The sequence below is a fragment of the Pyxicephalus adspersus genome, chromosome 9 (genome assembly GCF_032062135.1).
Source record: "Pyxicephalus adspersus chromosome 9, UCB_Pads_2.0, whole genome shotgun sequence".
Lineage (NCBI taxonomy): Eukaryota > Metazoa > Chordata > Amphibia > Anura > Pyxicephalidae > Pyxicephalus > Pyxicephalus adspersus.
Window position 1 is genome coordinate 13101912 of NC_092866.1, and position 20760 is coordinate 13122671.

Consider the following 20760-nt stretch of genomic DNA (forward strand, 5'->3'; position numbering starts at 1 on the left):
ACACACACACACACACACACACACACACACACACACATACACAAATTACAACAATCATTTGAAGGTATATTGATACCTTATAGGACTGACAAAGAACCCAGCTTAGGGAATAGTTAGGTGTAGAAATTTGTTTTTAATGTTGAAAGACAAGTGAAGCAAGTAGTAAAAACTACAGCACAGGGCTACCAATATGGATTCCAATGCAGGCATTTTGGCACCAATTTGCTGCATGTAAGGTAAAGTTTTAAGTTAATGCAATATGTACAGGAGCCTATGGCTTAAGTAAAGGGGCTACTGTGAATTTGGGGTCATTAAGTCACTTATTTGAAGGTGTTGGCATCCAATGATGCAGAAATAGGTCATGTCTTATATCTTCTAAAGTCCTTATAGTACATTGTTGTCAACTAGGTACAAGCTGGTTGCTGCATAAAATATTAGGATATACACGTTATAATTCAAACCCCCACATGTTTTATATGATTGCCTTCTAGCCATTGGTTTATTATTTTTAAATGTCATTTTCAAAAGCATTATGATTTTCTTTGCTGGATGTTTCAGTGCCTGTTTTTTTTTGTTTTTTCTTTAAGTCATAGTATGTTTGTCATAATTTTGTCATTTTGTTGTTTTTCTGTTAAAAATTTTAGATAAACATTTAATTAGATACATTTTATTGACAGTTTTGGCAGTTGATATATTTACTACAAGTATCATAATAGGGCAATAGGACAATTGTGGAAGAACAATGCATTTGTATCCAAATGAGGATGTTCTTCCAAACATGGTAGGCTGAGGTCTATGTGAACCATAATATATACATAAAGACACCAATTCTTAGGGTACTTGTCACTCAAACGTGCCACCCTCCTCCCCGTTTTAACTTACAGTCAGTCACACTGCTCAATGTTCCTATTTCTTCTGGGAAGTGTTGCTGTGAATTAGTGTGAAAACCAACAGAAGCCGTTTCAAGTATTTAGGCTTCAATCATGGCATGGAAACATTTCCACATATTTGTGTGATTGTATAAACCAGACCGTATATTAGTATTCGTTTACATAAAAGCAAGGCCTCGGGCCTGTGAGCAGATGACATGCCCTAATCTTCTTACAGTCTATTAAGTGTGATGTTACTGCGAGGAGAGCGTCATGCCATATTTGTTGACATTTCTGTATGGCAAGCCTTCATTTTTCCATTCTAATTTTACAAGAGGAGGGCAGGAACAATGTCATGCTTTAAAGTCTTAAACTGAATTTTTGTCTCATCCAGAAAAGACCAAAGATACTTTTTCAATAGAACTTACAGAATTGAGCTTTGTTGTCCTAAAAAGGGGACTTCCTTCTTTTGGTTTGCATGTGAATATAATTAACCATGAGCAAAGAAATTAAATCTATAAAGACTTTTCTTTAATCAGTCAGAGAAATGTTCTATTAGCATGATTCCCTAGCAATGAGCTGGTTTGCATGGTTGTTCTTTTTAATCAAAGCATACATTAAATAGCCGACTTACATACATGAATTCGAAAAAGGTCATTGAAATCAGGATAATGTTGATTAGATTAGAAAAATGAATGAAAAAGAAAGAAAAATGTAAGAAATCAATGCCATAAAACTGCCGAGGGGCATATGAAGCTGAAAGAGCTGGAAGCAAAGATACAGGTAATTAGAGGACCCCAAAGTCCTGTGTATCTTATCCTGTAGAAACTTTTGTAAGCAGTATCCAGAGGGGATTCAAAAAATGTAGATAAAAGGGGACTGATTTATTAAAGCTCTCCAAGACTGAAGAGGATACACTTTCATCAGTGAACCTGGGTAATCCAGCAAACCTAGAATAGATCTGGTTCAGGACTGCAAACATTTGCTAATAAATAACAAATCCTGCCCTGGTTTGCTGAATCACCCAGCTTCACCAATGGAAGTGTTTCCTCTCCAGCCTTGAAGATCTTTAATAAATCCGGCCAAATTAGTAGGGGGAGAATCTACAAAATCAAAAATTCATTAAATAAAACAGAACTTGTAAACAATCATGTGAATGACATACAGGTAAGAAAGGCCTTTTAATGAATCTTAATGCAACAAGACATATTGTGTAAAACTTTGGAATTTAATCCATATTCCTCCCTTCATGAGTTAATATGGATGGCAGTATGATAAGAGATAAATATCTACTGACTCAGATTAGTTACAAGTCTTTCTCCACCCTGGACTTCCTGCTATACCTAGGAGTGGTCTGTACATTCATTTCAAAGTGAAAATATCCTCCAATGATACACATGCAGTACACCTTTACTATTAGGATCAGTTTCACCTCAGTGCTGTGGCCCGGCTTACAAGCTCATAAATTGAAGTCAATTTGAGAGATAAAACATTGTTCCCATACTACACATATAAGGTCACAATGCTGCATGAAAAATGCAAAATAAGATTTATTGTGTACAGTTTTTATGCCACCAAGAGGTGAAACCTGGGGATTGAGTGTGCCAATAATACTTTGCTAAAGTTGATTCTAAAAGTTCTTGATTGCAGTTATTGTGATCTACAGCCTTGCTGCCGAGTCAATCACCTCACCGAGCAGCAGGAGATGTAACAAGGCTTCACACGTTGTCAGAATAAACACATAAAAATCAACAGAAAGCCCATACACCAGGCCCGTACTGTATTTTTCAATAAGTAGAAGGTGACTTGTGTCCACAGTCGCGTGTTGACTGTGCTATAAATATGTATTGGTGCTGAATCTGTAAATAAGGGAGCGATAAGAATGGAGGCTCTGGTGGGATGATTAGGACTGGATTGAGGGTTCAGGGATAAGAAGACCCTGGTAATTTGGTAATCTCTCCTCCGGAAACCTCCTGAGCGGTAACCCCGAGTGTGGCTTGGGGTAAACAAAAACAGCTGATATCAGTAACCCCGAGTCACACTCGGGGTAACTAAAAAAAATTAAAAATAAAAACGTATTTGGTCCCATCAGCGTCCTGCCATACTCTGGCCGCGTCCGAGAGAGAGAGAGAGAGAGAGAGAGAGAGAGAGAGAGAGGGAGAGATTATATATGCTTCTGTACAGTTATATTACAGGTTTCAATATTTTTGATTTATTTAGGCACCCTTGTTTTAACAGATTTTTGTGTATGTGCATGGGGGAACCCTTGAAAAAAGTTTAAGGTCTTCAGGAAACCCCGTCTATACTTTCTAAATCCACAGCTCACAGTATGTTAGCCTGGTGTTCTATGGAAAGAATGCCTCTTACATTGCTGGTCAGTGGGAAGAATGTCACCCTTACAGTAGACAAAAAGATCGCTGGTTAGTAAAATAGAACCTCTAGCAACCTCTGGTACCCTGGCTGAGAAACACTACTCTAAAATGTTCTATACTCAGAGGCTGCAGGCACCAATGCAATGTGCACCTAATGCAATGTGCCTGAGGTTAGCTAAAAGAAGAACTGTAATAAACAGAGACAAAATATCTAATACAGATACAAAATACACAGCTGAATTACCGGTACATATAGGAGAATGATCTAACCTGTAAAAGAATAGATATTCTGCTTTGTTGGTGAGCTAAAAAATACAGCCAGGATGGCGACTACACTTTTCCTAATGGTAGGTAAGAAATACGACATGTTCACCAATTGAGGGGGGTTTATTGATGCAATTAAAAGATTATCCCCACTCTTATCAGGACATTACTTATTATGCTTTCTTCACCTGTCAGCAAGCTGAGAGAATTGGTAATGTCCCATACACCACTGTATCTTGCATATTAGTTTCAAGTTATGCAACAATACAATGTGGCAACAAATGTTTTCTGAGTAAGCAATAATAATAAAATCTCATATCTGATGTGTAAAAATTTTAAAGTTTTCTTTCATTTTTTTTTTAACATTATTCAATTTTTTTAGCCTTGAAAAGCATAATGCAAACAGACCAGGGCTTTACGTCCATTAACACAATAAAAGGATCTTTAATATGTGCAATGTAAATTTGGCCTATTAAGGGAAAAAGTTGTTGAAAGATAAATGTGCAAATATCAAGCATTATAATGAGTGCTTTTTAAAAGGGAAGCATCAAATCCTTCAGGGCTGGAGCATGTAGTGAAAGATATATGAAAGCAGTCATACAAACACAATGTATTAATAAAGAACATTCAAGTGGGAGTCGGGACAGCGGCTGCAAAATAATGAACTTGCTTATTAAACACATTCAAACTCAAGTTTGTAGACTTTAACATCCAATTAAAGCCGTCATGGTGAACGTATACACTGGTGTGCGTGCCACAGCAGCATTTCGTGATCACTGTAATGCACATATGCTAAGAATATTGTAATACAAAAATGTTTATTAGTGATTTTTTACCAGCCTGGATAATGAAAACAAAGGACCTAATAAAGAAATGCGAGGTTTCATCTAATAAATGCATAGTCTCTACATTCTCTAGCATTTGTCACAGATTAGCAGATAAAGCACACAACCTCACATCCTCACTAGTAGATTTAACTTTTTGAAGTCATTGCACAACCACAATCGGCAAATTAGGAATTTGCATAGGTTAATTTTGTTATTCCGGTTAGGTATGATCCTTCTGTCTATTACAAGAACAATAAATTAATTTTCTAAAAGAGTTTCTGCTTGTTTATTTATATGGCGCCGGCTGATAAAAGAATGCACTGCAAACATGTTCAACAGAACGGCTTTTGTTTTCTCATGAGAATTTTAGGAACTTTTTATTGCATGCTCCATCTTGTAGAATGCGTTAAGCTAAATGGAAAGCCAAAATGAACATAAACACGTCATAATAAAAACAATCAAGGTGGGAGTGGGAGGATCTAAGAGATGGTTGTAGAGATTTTCATATATATTTTCTGGAAATCCCGGATATTGTGGTGCTCAGTATGCAGATAACTCCCATTTGTGCAATTGCTAGTTCTATCACATCTATGTTCTCCGCTCCTAACCAATACAGAACACAAAAGAGAAGTGGTGGTAACCCAGAAAGATGGGAACAAAAAAACAAAAATTTGCATATGCCAGCATACATACCATTTACAGGTTACAGATTGATGTAAACCCCAATAAACATTATCAAGGCCACTTAAAGCCCTAGCAATGTGCTGAATGCTCTTCAAGACCGGGGAAGATAGACACCCATGCAAGAACATGGGTGATCTAGCAACCATGCAATGGATCTGGTCTATAGTTAAAATATTTGCCAACTAAAAGCACTTAATTTTTATAAATCCTTTCCAGGTTTGCTGGATCACTCAGGTTCTCCTATGACAGATTATCTTGTCCAGTTATGGAGAACTTTAATAAATAGGGCCCAGTGTGGCAGGGTCACAATACAGAACAATATGAGGTCAGGGACTGAATGTTTAACCTGTAATAGAAAGTGTACAAGCAAGGACTTTCATGGCAAAATCACTAGGAAATACAAATTTTAAAAAAGCGGCAAAATATGGAAATTGCATGGTTAATGTGTTAAGGATTACATAGGGTTTTAGTGCTTGTGATTACATTTAGTCCTATCCCGTCACTAACAGATAGCCCTGGCCTTGATTTCAGAAGAATTGCATTACATGGTGCCCAATTTTCAATGGTATGGAAAGTATGTGCAGACACTTTAGATGCCCATTAATTGGCTTTTACTTGTCTGGTTTGGAAAAGTGTTCCTGCATACATTTCCCAGAGTGATTTTCCTAAAATATATTAATTACTCCAGTAATGTAAATAGGAAGGCACTTAACCAGAATTCAAAATGGGAATGGTAAGGAAGCCAGCTAAAAGAATGCGTGAGAGATCACAACTGGGGTAAGGCCCCAGATAAAACTTTGATACAGTGTTTGGACCGAGTAGGAAAAGGGTATAACTAGTATTTGTTTTAATATTTAATATGTTTATTTAATATTGTCATCTGTGTCCCTGGGAAGCTGAATATGCTCACTTTATGCCATAAGGAGCATTGTCATCAGATTATAAAGCAATTAGAAATCAAAATTTTTACAGCTGCCTTGGAAACAGGTGAAGTGGAGAGATCTTCCATTACAAAAGATTTGTCACTGAACTGTCACTGTCACTATCAGAGGCAGAACTTTCCGCATTCTGAGGCCAGGGAATCCCTCCTATAGGGATTACTGATATCAAGAAAACCTGAGAGCCCTAACCCTTCCCTATTTTATTAAAAAAAAAAAAAAAAAAATATAAAAAAAAAAAAAAAAAAATATGTAAGCCTAATTTGTTCCCAAGACCAGTGGGTAAAATAGCCTTCCCATTTCTTATAAATCAGAATGACAGTTCATTAACATACTCAGCAAGCAATAAGAACAGGTGGAAACCACTTCCCCTCTGTGGCTTAGGACCTATTCCAAGAACGAGTATTTTTATATACCTAAATCCACCTAATACAAAAAATCTAACGGGTAATAGCAACTGAGCTAACGAAGTGCTTAAGTGTTTTGGTTTTTTTTTACAAGCAATGTAATACATACCTTGCCCACAGCTCTGCAGGAGGGAAGAGGGCTTGGATGAATGGAGTTTGGTAGCCATAAAGACAAATTAGATGACCTCCAGCGAAAAAGCCAACCATAACACTGAGGGTGTTTAATCCAACATAGCTGATAGGTAAGTGGCAAGCCCACCATGTGCAAAAACAAATGAACACCAGGTAGTAGACAGCAGAAAAAGCAGAAGGGACAGTGATTCCTGTGTAAAAGAAAATGAAAAATATGATGTGATGAGTGCAACATGACCAAAATATTGGATTTGTAAAGAATAACTTAATCTAAAAATTCTTTAATAATTCTCTTCACCTTCCTTTCCCCATCCAGCAATTTTTCCTACATTCAGCTCCTGCCTACTTTCACCTACAGTGAGCCCATACCGCAAATGTCCCATTTCATGCATATGAGTAAACCACTTGTATTCTGGCGCTCAGTGGCCTCTCAAGAAGAGTTGTCTGGGAGTAAAGATAGCTGGATCAGGGAGGAAGGCAAGTATTATCTCTCAGAGGAGTGGGGTGTTGCTGGAGGCAAAGCGGTTCTTACACTTATTTCCCCCACCCCCCATTGCCGTCTCCCAGTTGGCATGACGCGCCATCACTTTCTTTTCCAGTAACCATTGTTCACCAATAAAACTATATTGGACCCTATTCCTGATGAAGAGATAGCCTTAATTTCTCAGCAAAAGGATTTAAATAGTTAGCAGAAAAAGACATATCCACTGCCGTGGCCAGCATGATGTTCATAGGAGCTGACTTGCTACATCTCTAAGGGGCCCCCTTTAAGCTATTGGCCCTGTGCAGCAGCACAAATTACAAGCACAAGATCCCTCTATAAATTGCTAGACCATGTGAAACATCAGAAAACAAATGTAGATCTACAGCTGAGAAAACTAAGTGATGTCACAGACACTCCATCTATAAATAATATGGCAGCCAAGATGACACGACTGTTCATTACCTGCCAGTGCAAGCAGAAGCAAAGCCAGACATTTCCCCACTGCCTCCAGTAGCTTATGAGCAGCCTCCTTAATTCGTGAAGCCAGCACCCGGTCATGTGGGGAGGTATGAACATCATCAATGTCCTCTTCCTCCTCTGTGTCTTCATTTCCAGCTCCTGTCTCCCTTGGCTCTTCTTCTTCCTTTACACAGAAATAAAGAGCAGGACTTAAACTCTGTAAAGTGTATTTTTTATAATATAATTCAGCCAATTCATGCCTTTAATGTCATGCCCCATGACTTCTGGTCTCCAATAGAAATTCCTACAAACACATCTAGAATACATGCTGAAAAAGTTATTGCTGAAGCTGGAAAGCCGCTGCTTGTCCAAACCTTAACTTGGCCTTAACAGCTTAAAGAAGGGGCTGTCTGGAAATCTCAAGGGTGAAGGTTCCATCTGGCTATACCTCGGCTTCTTCTGAAATTACTTTAGGTTCATCAAGAGGTTAGAAGAATGTCTAGGAGACCTGATAAGCTGTAAATAATGATAGCAAAAAAAGCTAACCAAACAGATAAATACACATAGAATACATATAAAGGAGCTGTTTTAACTAACAAATTATTTAGACTTATGCCCAACAAGGCAGGGCTGCTATATGTGGCAGGGTCCTGTAAATTTTTGGATTAGATAGGCAGAAGACCTGATTTTTTATTACATAACACTTCCAGGTCTTGTAGTTTCTTCCAGCTTGTGACTGGACAGCAAAAAAAGAGAAGCAGGAGACCAATAGGCTCATATATATATGTCTTTTAAGGAGCATGTTACAAGATAGCACTTAAGCATAATTAGCTCCTTATGCTACTTCCGGTCTTAATTTGAGTTCTGTTCTACAAAGATTGCAGGAAGTGGGCACCAAGTCAAATTCAAGTACTTATACTTGTCAGCTTTACAAGTAAACCTTTGCTGCTTGCAATAAAAAACATTAAAAATACATTTTAAGCAGAACTAAACAATGCTCCCCTTTGGTCCACAGGTTTGCCACACCATGTTAAATTTTTAGCATTTTTTTTTAACCCTAAGATGATTAAAATGACTTGAATGCGAGTTTGAACCAACCAGCAGCATGCTACTTTTATGTAGCAGGAGAAAGAGATAAGCATCTAATTTGTTAACTAAACAAACAAGGAAGAATATCTACAAAAGAATAACAGATGTAAGCAACACAATGCTTATTTCTGACATGTAGTTCCCCTCTGAACAATTTATGACCTAATTGAGCATAATGGCTGCTACCAACACTACTGTACTGTGAGTGGGATTTGTGGTACTTACACAGACGGTATTACTTTTGGAAAGAGGCAGGAAAAAACTAGAAGGGCAAAAAGAGTTGGGGTGGGGGTATCTTTTTATGTCTGGTTTCAGTTTTATACACGTAGGCATGAAGCACTCTAGAAGGATGATTGCCTCTGTCCAATCTAATGGAGTTGATCAATCAAACCAATTCATACCATGAAAGCATAACTCCAGCTAAAATGTATATTCAGGTTTCACTGTGTGCACCCCTTTGGTTGGATCTAATCTCACCCCAAGATTGTAAGCTTTTGGGCAGGGTCCTGTCCTCCTCCTGTGTCATTGTTTGTATCTGTCATGTGGAACCCCTTTAATGCACTGCATTGTGTAAAATCTTGGTGCTTTATAAATACAGTTCAATAATAATGGAGAGAGAATTGGTTACAACCTCATCCAACTCTAGCCAAAGCTTTAAAAAATTGGCTCTAAACTGCACTTTAAATAACTTTACTGACAGATCAAGAATGTCAGAGGTCACAGCTATTTATCTACAGGTTGTTTTCCCGTCAGCAGCCTATAGAACAAATTCCAGACAATAAGGAAACAGCCTCTATGATTTTCCTATGACAGGTTTGCTTTAAAGTTTGAGCTCCAGGAGTGTAAATACAGTGGCACGTCCCATTCCATTATGCACAGGGGCTGCGGCGTACTTGCAGAAAAGCTTGCAGAGTCTCTGCAGGTTGGTGAAGGGTTAGCACATTGCACACTTTTCTTGGCACGCTTTAGGCTTAAGTGAATTTCCAGCACCCTTTAGTCACACAATACACATCTGCTGGTCACGGGTCTAATTCCAATCTGACGTATCCTCAGAACTAGAAGTTCTGCTTCAGATCAGACGCTGCCCAAGCACTTTATCATTCTTCTAAATAGTAAAGACAGATTTTACAAATTGCGAGTACGGAAAACGTTGTATATGCCTTTGTTTAATAAAAGGGATAATAACTGGGTTCAGTATCCTGCTTGTTCAAATCTCTTATTCTCCCTTTCATGAAATCCTTTAGCCTACAGCACATTATTGTACTGGACACGGATTTATTAAAGAGTAAAGCTACGTACACACATTCAATAATTGTAGTTAGAAAGGACCTTTTACGATCCTTTTCAACGACAAAAGGATGAACGAGTGCTGTAAATACAGCGCCGTTCGGTTCCATGGGGAGCGGAGCGAGGGAGCAGCACCCAGCTGTGCTCTCTCCCCCTCACTTGTATTACGATCTTTCATGGACCGCCAGGACGGATACATAAACGATGTCAGACTAGTGCTGTACACACACCAGATACCAGCCCTGAGGTGATTATCAGATGAGAATCATCTAACATGTGTACGTAGCCTAACTCCAGGCCCATTAAAGAAGATATCCAGGTAAATAGGAATTACCCTTACAGAGGGGCTTTTTCTGTACTGCAAGGGTAAACTGTAAAAAGAAAGGTTACATTAAACACTATCCCATATTTAAAATTCTGTTAACGTGTATGCAGACCTAAACATTTTTCACTTATTTGATCTTTTGGTATGGTAAATACAGAAAAAAAAATAAAAAAACACATTTATTCTGACAACTATCTTAACCTGATGTTTCCACTTCCTGTGCTCTTTGCCACTGCTGACCATTATCATAGTTTCTTAGTTTTCATCATGGACTACAGAGCACCCTCATCCTTTTTCAGATAAGCAGCACACCAGCCTGCTTAAGAAGCTCACATGGCAGGCTGACAATGTTGCCAATTCCAGGACAGTAGCTTAGGGTTGTCAGTTTACAATAAAAGTGCTACTAATACCGTAGCAGAATATCCCAAAAAAATGTTTTTAAAGATTTAATACGACATGATTATCTTAAGAAACTTGCACACAGTGGAGAATGTTGCAAACATATTAAAAATAGGTTTATGTTTTACACACATTTAAAGGCTTTATTGCAAAACACAAGTGTGTATGTGCTCATGACAAAAGACAATGTGCAATGTGTGCTCTGCGGCAAAAGTAAGACTCAAATGCCACAGTTGAGAAAATTGTTGCATATGGAAACAGCAAGTGCTGTCTGTTTTTACATGAATAGTAATGTTATCACCTGGTGAAAGGTGAGAGCGGCACAACTCCAGGGATAAATTGGACTCCCCCATTTATCTCTATAAGGACTAAGGTTGCAAACTGGGACAGAGGCACTAGGGCAAAAATGGATAATAATATTGTCAAGTGCACAGGAAGGCCTATCAGGGTAGAGCATGATCATTTTGCATAATTATTGGGTATAACAGGAGGGGGTGAGGAGGGGACCCATACAGCGCTTTTCTTACACAGGTACACCAATCTTTTTAATATTTTTTTTTTCTTTTTTTAAATAAAACTGCTAATATAAAATGTTAAAAATTGCACAATTTGCATTAGTTTAACCAGCACCACCCTCAACTAAAAACAAAAGAAAAGGGTTAAGAACTCAGGAATATCTGCATTCACTGAGCCATCAAAGTAACAGTTAATGATAGCTGGAAAGGTCACATGACTGGCACAGCTGGTCCTGCCTGGCTTGCTCTGCCAGCATGAATGTAAATAAAAAGTTTGGGCAAAGAAAACAAGCCTGGGAGCTCTGCCGGACATTCAGCACACTCAGTGGGTGGGGAGCATGGAAAAAAAAAATAGAGAGAGGGAAGGAAACGAGAGGAGGGGGATATGAAAAGCGCTGCAGAAAATGAAAAATGACGTGAAAATAAATATGTACTTCAAATGGGCAGCTAAACTCAACAGCTCGCTTAGTCAGTAGGGCCGGCTTCTGCCCTTTGCATAATCCCACGCAGAATCCGATCTTGGCCTAGACAAGATGTTTAATAAATCAGGACCTGGGGGTGTATATAATTATATGGTATGGAAAGGTTGGTAGAAAAAAAAGAGAAGTGAGGTTAGAGGAAGTGAGCAGGCGTTAGAGACACAAATCAACAACGTTAGTGCCAAGGGTTTATCATGTCCTCCGTCCAGTTACACAGTGCCCACCTGTTCCGTCACATCTGTTGACCTGCGGACTCTCCGGGTGAGCGATGGAGAGGTTTGCCTTGACACCAGCCGGTTGCACAATACTAGGCACACAGTAGATACCAAGAACATTCCACAATCCGGAGACACTAGCCGCACAGTGTTGGGAATATCGTAAATGTCTAACCTGAGGGGAATCCAGAAAGAGGTTTCATTCAGAGATTATACACGTAGACAGTGATAATACAATATCCCTAGGATGTTGAAAACATTGGTACCAAATCTATTTTCCTGACAAAAATATACCAGCCTGTAGTAGTAAAATTAGGGTTGACAAGATGAGATTTTTTCACTTGGTACTTCAATGTCCTTAAATACCGCTTTTAAACCAGTGTTTAATTGGGTACGCGGAATACTAGAAGTGTCTCCAGAGCAGCTTAACCTCACCTTTGCCATCCCCAGATCCATCTATGAACAGAGAAGAGGAGAAAAGGCAGAATGTACCCGCTAAGATGTTTCTAGGTGGAACCAAAGTCTCTCCTCACCCCCATCTGAAGGCACCGGGTGACCGGGTGTGACCAATAGTCAATCATCATTGCCATTACAATGGGATGGAGACAACGGAGTAATATTCTCACCATAATTAGAAATATAAGATATTTTTCAAAGCTTTTGGAATTGAACAAAACTTAAGTAGAGCTTAGAGATGGTAAGTATAGGTAAGCTGTTTGACCCACTTTTAAAGTGAACAGGTTGTTTGCTCTGTAAAGGCAAAGACAGCATTACTTTAGGACATCGATGACTGCTACAAATCTGTTGCATTTCATGTTTTGTAAGAACAACCAAACACAAACTTACCGAGTTACTCCAACATGGCGAGCCAGCACTTCCCAGTCACTACCTAAAGGGCAAAACAAAAAGACAAACTATTAACATTATGCTGTGCACCATAAGTTACTTTATGTGACAACTGACTAGGGAGGCTTAATATCAGGACAGGAAAAAAGATCATTTAGGCATCTTTCAAACTATAATGTCATATTGCTTTATGATATATTGCTGATCTTATTCAATGGATTGAACAGCTGAACTGAACAGCAAACAATGAAATCACCACGTATTATTTCAATGCAATATCTGATGTTCCTTCATATCACTGTGTGAGGTGCAATGTAACACACAACATGAGAAATAGTCCTTAGGCCAGGGGTAGGCAAACTCCGGCCTTTAGGCCAGATACGGCCTAGCCAGTAGTCTGTTTCGGCCTAACGCCCCAGGTTGACTGAGCCTAAGCCCGGCTGGCAGGGTTCTTAAGCCTTCTTGTAATGCCTCCCTTTCCTATTTATCGAGGCCGGTGTTAATACTGCCGCCGCCGGGGTAAAGGGGACATTCCCTCTCCTCCGCATGCATTTCCTTTCAGGTGCGTTTCCTCTCTTCCATATGCATTGTGAAGGAGAGGGATTTCCCTTCAGGGGTGTTCCTGGTGTGGGGTGGAGCCATCAGCACGGGACTCGAGAAGAGAGTCCGGCCTAGTGTGCCTTCTTAACCTCCAAAAATGGCCTAGTAGCCAAAAAAGTTTGCTGGCCCCTGTCCTAGGCTACATACACATGCTCAATAATTGTCGTTGGAAACTATCTTTCAAACGACTGAAAGATGAATGAACATGTGCTGTGCATACAACGCCATTCTGTTCTATGGAGGGGGGATGGTGGAGAAATAGCAAGCAGCACCCTGCTGTTCTCTCTCTCCCTTCACTTCCACTGTGGCCGTTCATTTTCCAGGACGGATCCATGAAAAACATCTGTACACAGAATATCCTCCAAGTGAAGGCCAACAGCTCATATGGGCTGAGAATCATCTGTTGAGTGTACATATACAAGTGAAGTGTTGAGATATAAATTTCTCTTTCTGCAAAAAACATGATAAAAGCCAATTAATGCAGGTATGCATTCTTTAACCATCATTTTGCAATTACCAGCACTGGATTTCATAGCATGTTATAATCTTCTGCACAGCAGGATTCAGACAAAGAGAGCCAAGTCAGCACACTAGGCCAATCAGGCATTGCTGCAGTGTACAATTCTAACAAAGGGAGCGTTCTTATAGCAAAGGAGCACACAAAGATTACCAATTGTGCTGTTGCTCTTTTATTACTTAATCAACTGTCCAGGCATTGCTCTTGACCAAGTTGATCTGCATTATTGAAGGTCCAGGATTTTGAAGGAAGCTGTTGGCTGGTACATTTGTAATAATGTATTAAAATAATTCCATATTGTAAAAAGTATCTGTGCAGTACTTACAGTTGTGGCCCAGCAGGTCATCAAGTCCAGGCACTGTATGAAGACAAAGCAGGAAGATGGGGTGCGAACACAGGAAAATAATGCTGATGGCAAGCAAAGATTTCAATAGCCGCCCAGTGTGACCTGGAAGTGAAAAAACAGTTGTGCTCAGTGAATGTGAACATACCGTAGAGTAAAGGTGTAATTGACATGGATTTTCCCAGCACATTGGAGGAAACGGGTGCGAAAAAAGTCCTTAATATCATACTGGCATAAAAACAAAAAATAGACATTGGACTCTCTCTCTATGCTTTGGTTGTGAGAGGAAACCCATACTAACATAGAAAGAATACACAAATTGCACACAGACAACATCCCTGGAACCATAAGGCAAAAATGAAAATCACCTGGACTTTTTGCCATCTCATCTGTTCTGATTGGGCAGCACCAAAAACCAAGTTCATTCCAAAATTTGGGTCCTAACCAAGTTTTGGTCTACCAGACCATGACTAAATCACTATTGTTTTTCATTTTCAAACTTCAAATTGTGCATTATAGAATGAATCAGACGCCTAATGGGTTATTCTTCTTTCAGATATTTAGCAAATAAGCATATTACAGAGGTGAGAGGGCATTTCTCAGGGGTAAAGGCATGAAAACACTCACTCAGAGCTGACAGTGTCAATTAGAGATACTGCTTCCTGTAGTTTATTCACCATTTAAAACATATATGACGCTTACAGACTTCATGGAGACTGGCTCAAACATCAGGAAGAAATTACATTTATTAGAAAAAGCTAAAGCCCAAAGGTTGGTACCATACAGAAAATTATAATAAAAGGAAACTCAAGGCACTAGGGGAAATGCTTTACACATCAGCAGGGACTGCTTTTACTGATGGATTTTTGTACTGATAGATTTTTACAACTGGTTTTTAAGACTTGAGTTATTCCTCTTTTTAGGAATTTATTTGTGCTTTTCTTGCCTTGGGAGCTGCATGACCAACAATGCTGGGTCTCATTGCCAATATGGATAGACCGATATCTCTCCATCTATTTGTGCTGGAAAACTATCTGCTCAGCAGATTTTCGCCGAAAGCTGTCAGTTATTAAAAGTCCTACCCACATTAATAATTATCAGAAATTAGCCACATATAATATTCTCTAGCAGAAACTCCTCTAAGTGATAGCATGGCTTCAAGAAAGACCGAAGTTGTCAAACAAATTTACTCTCTTTTTTTGAGAAAGTAAGTAAACTGGTAGACAGTGGAGTAGCAGTTGATATAGTGTACTTGGACTTTGCTAAAGCATTTGACATCGTACCCACAGAAGGTTAGTATGCAAGTTAGGGTCAACAGGTGTAGAAAAGTCAAGGACTGCATCCAGAGAGTAGTGATTAATGATTCATACTCTGAATGGTCCAAGGTTATTAGTGGTGTACCCCAGGGTTCAATGTTGGGACCTTTACTGTTTAACATATTTATAAATGATATAGAATTTGGGGTTAAAAGTACAATTTCTGTGTTTGCAGATGACACCAAACTATGTTATGCAATTAGATCCATACAGGATGTCTATAATCTACAAGCAGACCCGGATGTACTGTTTGGTTGGGCAGCCAACTGGCAAATGACATTTAATATGGATAAATATAATGTTATGCACTTGGGGGCTAGCAACATGCATGCTTTATACTGTCGAGGGGGAATATATTTGGGGGAGTCAGAAATGGAAAAGGATCTGGGGGTTCTGGTAGATCAAAGACGTAATAACAGCATCCAATGCCAAGCTGCAATATCTAAAGCTAGCAAAGCACTTTCTTGTATTAAACGAGGAATAGACTGCATAGATGGAGACATAATCCTGCCCCTGTACAAAGAATTAGTCAAACCACATCTGGAATATGCAGTCCGGTTTTTGGCACCAGTTCACAAAAAGGACATTGTGGAATTGGAGGGAGTGCAGCGAAGGGCAACTAAATTATTAAAAGGAATGAAGGAGCTCAGCTATGAGATTAGCTGAACTGAATCTATTCTCCCTTAAGAAGAGACGTATATGGGGGGATATGATCACCCTGTATAAATATATAAATGGTCCATATAGAGAACTCTCTTCCCCATTATTCACGTTGAGATCATTACAAAGGGCAAGAGGGCACTCTTTGTGTCTGGAGGAAAAAAAGTTTAAGCTCCGGATAAGGAAGGGATTCTTTACTGTAAGGTCTGTGAAAGTGTGGAATCGGCTTCCTCACGAAGTAGTTTCAGCAACTACTATAGATTGCTTTAGGAAAAAACTGGATGCTTTTCTAGAAGCACAGAATATACCTGGGTAATAAGGCTTTAATGTAAAAATAACAGTGGCCGTTGATGCAGGGAACATCCTATTGCCTCATGGAATAAGGAAGGAGTTTTTTATCCTGTTGAAGCAAATTGTACCAGGGTTTTTTTTTGCCTTCCGCTTGACCAACTATAGGGTTTTATATCTGGGATATGTTTATTTCCCTAGTGGACTTGGACTTCATGGACTTTTTTCAAACTGACCTACTATGTAAACTATAGCCAAGGATCGTAAGTTAATCCGCCAAACAAAAGGCCAATTGGAGCTGCCAACCATATAGAAATATGTACAGATATATATATATATATATATATATAGATAGATGGCCTAGTATGGATGCTAAACTTAGGATGGAAAAAAAATGAAATTTTGAGGCAATAAAATAATTATCTATACATGAACAGCACAGTGGCTCAGTGGTTAGCACTCTTGCCTTTGCAGCGCTGGGTCCTAGGTTTAAATCTCGGCCAGGACACTATCTGTATGGAGGTTTGCAGGTTCTCCCTGTGTTTGCGTGGGTTTCCTCTAGGTACTCTGGTTTCCTCCCGCATCCCAAAAACATGCAGCTAGGTTAATTAGCTTCCCCCCAAAAAATTGGCTTAGATTGTAATAAAGAAATATGACTGAGGTAGATATATTAGATTGTGAGCTTCTTTGAGAGACAGCTAGTGACATGACTGCGTAATATGTCAGCACTATATAAATGCTGTGTAATAATAATAAATGAGCATGAGCTTGATCCCATCATATTCAATAGTTACTTGTTAAAGTGTATGTCCAGGAATCACCGAAAGATACCCCAAGCTCCCTCTATTTCTCTACAGCATCTGAGGCCAACGTTGGTAGCACAAAGTCTTCTTCTCAAACCTGTCTGCAGGACTTTAACAGGAAATTCTGTGAATCATACACAATCATCACAAAAGTATAGGGAATTCCAGCTACCTAGTCCACTTAGCAACTAACCCAGGGAATGCCAAAAAGGAAACCCACAAAGAAGCTAATGAGGTTCTAAATCAGTTTTTAAATGACTGTTTATTATGCCTGTATTACAACTAAGAGAAAGAGATTAGCATCCTAGTATCAATGTCAGATCTGTCCCCATTGCTCCCAAAATTTTCCACCAATATATGCATCTTTGCTGAAAACCAGGTATGCCGATATAGAAACGGGTTCAAAAGCCTTCTGCAAAGGGCTCCCATATTGTTTAACTTTTGCCACTGACTCTTACCGGGCTTCATATACAGTGACAGTGTGTAACATTCTGGAGCAGTTATAAATAATGGAATCTCCAAATGTTATGACACTGTAATCTATACCCTGGTAATGTGAAATCATGGGTGTCTTGTAAACCTGATTTACTGCTGTATCCCACTTTCAGGACAGAGGTCTAAAGATTTGGCACTGGGAAGTATCTATACAGAGGGTTTCTCGGAGCACAAACAGCTATATTATAAGGAAAGTTGAAAATCCCAGGCAGGGATTAAATGTTGAAGTGGTGTAGTTTGTTTGCTGGTGTTGACAGCTGTACAGTGCCATGGTAAATATTTTGGAATGGAATTTTCTTTTCCCAGGGAATGGCAGCTTACAAGGCTTGTGAAAGAAAAGAAATTTTAAGGGTGTCGGCATTATGGACGGTATTGTGGTATTACATAGTTTTATGCAATTATCTAAAACACTCTGCTACTGACCTTTCTTGGCAGAATTGGCCCAAAGTTAGGACTGAAGAATACCTCACAGGCTTTGGGTCCTCTTTTTACCCTCATTACCATTACTGCACTCTTTGGTTACCAGTTGCTCCATATAAGGAAGAAGGTTTATACCCTAAACATTATTTTTCTCCCCAATTTCCCTATATGATAACATGCAATGTTCAAAACATTAGTTGTGCCATATATACAAGAATGTCATGCAGGATGCCAATTGATAACACAAGATGATTTCCTTTATTATACGCTGTAAGAAGATGACCTATATGTAACTATTCATAATATTGTACACAATATTGTACCACATCCCAAATACATATAATACATTACAAAAACCACAAGGCATTTTCGGTACAAAGAATAAAACTAATCACATTTATTCAAATAACCATATACTGAACCATATACTAAAATATACTGTACATGAATGTATGCGTACAAGACCACCTAATTACATATATATCCCATGCATACCGTGTTTCCCCGATTTTAGGACATCCCCATTAAGTAAGCCACCCCCGATTTTTAAAAAAATAATTAAAATAAGACACTTACCCGTTTATAAGACAGCTCCAGATATCTGATCCTGCGTGTGTGTCCTTTATGCTGGCTGCAGCGTGTGTGTCTCTGATGCTGGCTGCAGGGCGTGTCTATTCCTGAGCCAAACTGAAAGTAAAAAGCCTGCACACGATTCTGAACAAGGAAGCAAGCTGCTGATCCCTGCACTAACAAAGATCCCTGCACTTAATTACGGGTAAGTGATCAGAAGGGGGCAATCAATTCATAGTGATCAGAAGAGGATAATCATTTCATAGTGATCAGAAGGGGACAATCATTTCATAGTGATCAGAAGGGGACAATCATTGCATAGAGTGATCAGAAGGGGAAGTGATCATGAGTGACTTTCAACAATAAATGTGTACTGTAGTCTTCTTCATGGAAAAATAAGACATCCCCTGAAAATAAGACCCAGGGCATATTTTGGCATTTCAAAAAATATAAGAGAGTGCCTTATAATCGGGGAAACAGGGGAAACATTGATTAAAAAGCCACACAATGTATTAATCATCATTTGATCGAGCCATTTTAGCTCAATACTAGGAAATTTTCAAAACGGTTTTGAAATAATTCTGACTCAACGCATTTTGTTTTTTTTTTTTTTTTTTTAAACTTCTGGAGTTTAATGATTTAGAGTGGAATTTCCAAAAGTACACAGATTTCACAAGCAAGGAACCCCTTTATGATAGATCGCTTTGTACTGACATCCTGTGTGTTATCCAATTCTTTCCAGTAATATGGTCAGAGGTAACAAAACATCAACTGCACAGTCTGTGTAGCTAAAGGACGCCTCAACGGATATCCTATATCAACTTCCTTCAAAATTTCAATGTAGGAATGACACTCTAGGACAAGGCTTTCTGCTATGTACTGAAATGCTACAGCGTGTTGCTCCACATTTTGCATATGCACATCTTAGCACCGATCCCAATTACCAATGTGTCCATGGAACCCCATTCCTAAACAAAAAGGTCTAAGTTGATAGAAGGCAGGACCTTGTACCGCAACCTTCTGGCCCCAAGTACTTTGTGGCCCCTTCCCTCTGTAAGCACTCAAAAGCCTTGTTCCTGGTCTGCCCACTGACCCATGGTGATCACTGCTGAAAGCCATCTGGACTACCTCAGCCATAATATTATTAAAAAAAAATAAACAGTAATTATATAGCAACAACATATTATGCAGCGCTGTACATTAAATGGGGGTTGCAATTGGCAGACAGATACAGACAGTGAGAAAGGAGGAGGCGATGACCCTGCCCCGAGGAGCTTACAATCTAGGAGGTAGGGGAAGTATCACACAATAGGAGGGAAGATATGGAGCGGTGGGAAGCCATTTGCATTGGATTGTTCCGTCAGATCAATGCAACTGTTCCGAAGGCATTAACACAAAGATCTGATAAGAAAGGATTCAGACATGTCAAGGCCAAGTCATAGTCAAGAAGAAGAGTCAACTAACTAGGACACAAATTTTAAACTGGAATGTCCAAAGGAAGGCTCCTCATAGGTGAACCAGAGCTTCCCGAATTTTTGGATCTACTGATCGACGAGTATCTGATGTTATTTTCCATGGCCCCCTTCACCAAACACAAATATTTAGTATCTGAAAGCACCTCTGATGATGAAATAGTGATATTCTATACATTTTTATATCAGGGATTTGGAGATCAAGGCTTGTCCGCTAACAAGTGATTCAGAATTCTTTATTGACTGACTGGGGTGAACATGCTGTCATCACAGCGAGATTCTCCTATGTGAATGGACGCAGAGATTGGTATCCTGCCACAAGGCCCCTGGAGGAAGAAAAGTAAACTCGGATCGAGTTCCACGTGTCCCTTACCAGAGCCAAATCCCAGCAGGGGGAAAGCAAGTGAATGTCATGTCCCATAGCAAACTGCAGTGTGAGTCCATGTGCTCTGCTCTTTCAACATGTATTAATTTAAGAATGTTTATTAGGGTTAAGGACAACCACTTTACCATATGAAGGTTGCAGTAGATAATATTACAGCCCATTCAGTGTCGCCTCAGATTACTTTAAGGATTAACGACCATAGCACTTTATACATGCATGTTATTTATAATCATTTTATATAATATAACTTTTCATCCCAAGGATTTGGCTTTTTTATGCAACAAACGGCAATAATTTATT

The 20760-nt window shown here is 39.2% G+C and overlaps 1 protein-coding gene across 1 annotated transcript in view; it reads right to left on the reverse strand.

Annotated features, from left to right (window-relative positions):
- Nucleotides 1-20760, reverse strand: part of PIEZO1 (piezo type mechanosensitive ion channel component 1 (Er blood group)) — a gene marked incomplete in the record, with an annotated part of 131609 nt that overhangs the window by 58400 nt on the left and 52449 nt on the right. The window contains 5 exon segments of the mRNA XM_072422653.1: nucleotides 6471-6684; nucleotides 7440-7620; nucleotides 11755-11920; nucleotides 12592-12634; nucleotides 14034-14156. Of these exon segments, the coding sequence (XP_072278754.1) occupies nucleotides 6471-6684; nucleotides 7440-7620; nucleotides 11755-11920; nucleotides 12592-12634; nucleotides 14034-14156 (727 nt within the window).